Genomic DNA, 2,904 nt, shown 5'->3' on the forward strand with positions numbered 1-2,904 from the left:
ACAGGAGCTTAAAGTTTATTAAAAAAATATTATTATACTTTTTCAATACAAACTTTTTATATTATATATTAAAATATTATATATTAAAATTTGTAAATTATACAAGGTATAATTGTACTGTAAATTATACGAGTATGCAACATTTATCAATGTTTTGAGCAGTTTATTTAATTCGCTGCTTACACAATATTACATCGAGATTTGATTAAATTCTTTGCAAGTTTGTATTCGCTTTTAATTCAATCTCAATTCTCGGATTGAGCATACCATTGTAGTAAATTCTAAAGATAGCGAGAAACTCTCAACGAGATGGCTTCTTTTGGATAAATTTAACGAAGAACAATCTTTAAAGTAGCCTTGAAAATTTTTTTGTATATGCTTTATGAATTTGAGTGAGAGCAATTATAAAACATAGCAGATCATCATATATTGATAATAAATTTTTTTACGATATTTATATCTAGTTAGAATTGCAGGATATTTATATTTGCTTATTGAAGTTTCCTACATTGCACAGAGAATTTCTCACTAAAAAATGTTATAAAAACGGTAAAAAAAAATTAATAGTTCGAAATATTTCACAGTCATGACAAGTACTATCATTTCCGTTTTCTACAATAATTCAACACAAGACATTAAAGTATTCGTTTTTCTCATACATGCCTAGTTCATCTTCAACACATTTTATTTGAACATTACTCTGAACATCACTTATCAGGACGAGCGCGCGACATTCTAATACAAATTGAGTAGTAGCAGATAGACATGAATGTATAAAAGTTTGGCAAGTATAATAACTTACTCGATATCGAGACATTGTCTAGTTTGATGGGCGACCCCGCCACCGCAAGAGCGCGAACAGGAACTGGGTGTCGACCATGGTCCCCAATTGCCTCTCTCGGGCTCATCTGTGTCTGATACGAAGCTACTAGGTAGATAACTTTCGCCATGTTGTCGGCGATGCCTTCCGTGCCTTAATTTTATATGATACTGAAACAAGATTAAGAGAAATACATTATTACGTTATACTCGCGTTTCCTTGTTCCATGCTGCGCTGCATCATGCATCGAAAGAGTATATAGGTATTATGAGGTCACAGACAGGGTCACGAAAAAGATGTGGCCTGCCGTGAGAACGTAAGTGCGAAGGAAACATTTCGCGCTAAGTGCTCCCTTGTTCACCTGCAGTCTTCGGCTCTAGAGAACCATCTATGCGACGTATAGTTAAGCTTCGTAGATAATAATAGTAGTTGTGGTTTGCCATATTTTGAGACATTTTAATCGCTCAAAAATGAAAACAGCTCATGTGCATCGTACGTGAAACATATTTTAAAAATGTACTTTCCAATCCATTAATTTGTCAGATTTGATTCCAGAATTAAATTATTTCTCATAGAAAAGTGTAATTGTAATCTTTTATGTAATCTTTATGTTAAACTTAATATCTAAATTTATAATTGTAAAAACTTGTAATTAATTTCCCATCCAAATACTCTCAGAATTTCATTAATGTACTTCTTAAAAAATATACTCACTATTTTTCAAAATTCATTATTAAATAATTATGTTTATACATTATTTATGCATACGTAAAACTACTGCATGTTTGCTGCATTACCTGACTGTGTGTACTATATAAATAAACGAAAAGAAACTTTATAATTTACTTTATATACAATAAGATTTATATAAATTATTACAATAAATGAGTATTGTTTTGAGCAATGCATATGTCGTTCATGGACAATCAGTTTTAAAGATCGTTATTATTGAGATCGAGATACAACGGTCGTATATGAAATTTGACGATCGTAGAATGTTCCGTGAGATTGCGTGGTGAAGAGTTAATTAAATGGTTCGGAGAAATGGGCCTCTTTCTCCCGATGCGAGAGGTCAGTCGATGAACCATGAACATCGAACTCAACACGCCTCCTTCTTAATAATTGTCATATATATTGTCGCTGTCTGACCTCATGTTCGACACAAATAATGATAGGTCTATTATAATAGCAATTTTTCTGCGAGTTTATTGATAGCACTTCAATAATATAATAAAAACTAAAGATTCGTATGCGTATCATAGTTATTTTTTTGATGAATTATTACGAAAAGCAGAGAGAAAAATACAGAGAAGCAAGTGTAACTGCTGTGATCTTGAAGACATGTTGTTCTTTTGTGTTATTACGTTATCGGTTTACACTTATTTATTCTTTGTTTAAAATGTCTCAATAATTTGACGGACATATACACACACACACACACACACACACACACACACACACATATCAAAATATGAATATATATATACACATACGCGCGAATACGCACACACGTGCGCACGCATACGCACGCACACACGTGCGCGCACATCATCTTTTTAAGCGTAAAATTAAAAAATTATGTATATTAATATTATTTTAAGAAGAAGTTAGAAGAAGTATAATAAGTTGTCATACTTTATAAAAATAACTGATATAGAATATTCATTTAGAAATATATAGAAATAAGGAATAATATAGAAATATATATATATAGAAATATGATTACATTTATATAAATGTATAAAAAAATTAATTAGTGCATCAATATAAATTAAGTATAACAAAATCTCTCACAAATAGATAAACTTATTTTAACAATGCAAATTTCATGACATATTATTACGCGATGTCTGTCAAAATTAATAAATTTATTTTCAAAATTTCTTTGCGTTTGTAACAACCACTTAACTTATATTAGATTAGCCACGCAGTCTGAACGGGACTGCACTAATATTAGTAAAAAACCGCTATGAGTCATCATTATATGAGAGACTATATGGAGTTTTTCCTTTCTCTTCATCCCGCGTTTAATAATCTCATTACGGGTCCTTGCGAATGTCTCGAGTATATATATATATATATAT

General features: G+C 30.9%; 1 protein-coding gene across 1 annotated transcript in view; it reads right to left on the reverse strand.

Moving 5' to 3' along the window:
- The window catches only part of LOC108687290 (papilin), an 80,861-nt gene that overhangs the window by 29,844 nt on the left and 48,113 nt on the right, over positions 1-2,904 (reverse strand). Inside the window, exon 3 of the mRNA XM_018192983.1 lies at positions 803-990. Coding sequence (XP_018048472.1) covers positions 803-990 — 188 coding nt within the window. The remainder of the gene's footprint in view (positions 1-802; positions 991-2,904) is intronic.

The sequence above is a fragment of the Atta colombica genome, unplaced genomic scaffold (assembly GCF_001594045.1).
Source record: "Atta colombica isolate Treedump-2 unplaced genomic scaffold, Acol1.0 scaffold204, whole genome shotgun sequence".
Classification (NCBI taxonomy): Eukaryota; Metazoa; Arthropoda; class Insecta; order Hymenoptera; family Formicidae; genus Atta; species Atta colombica.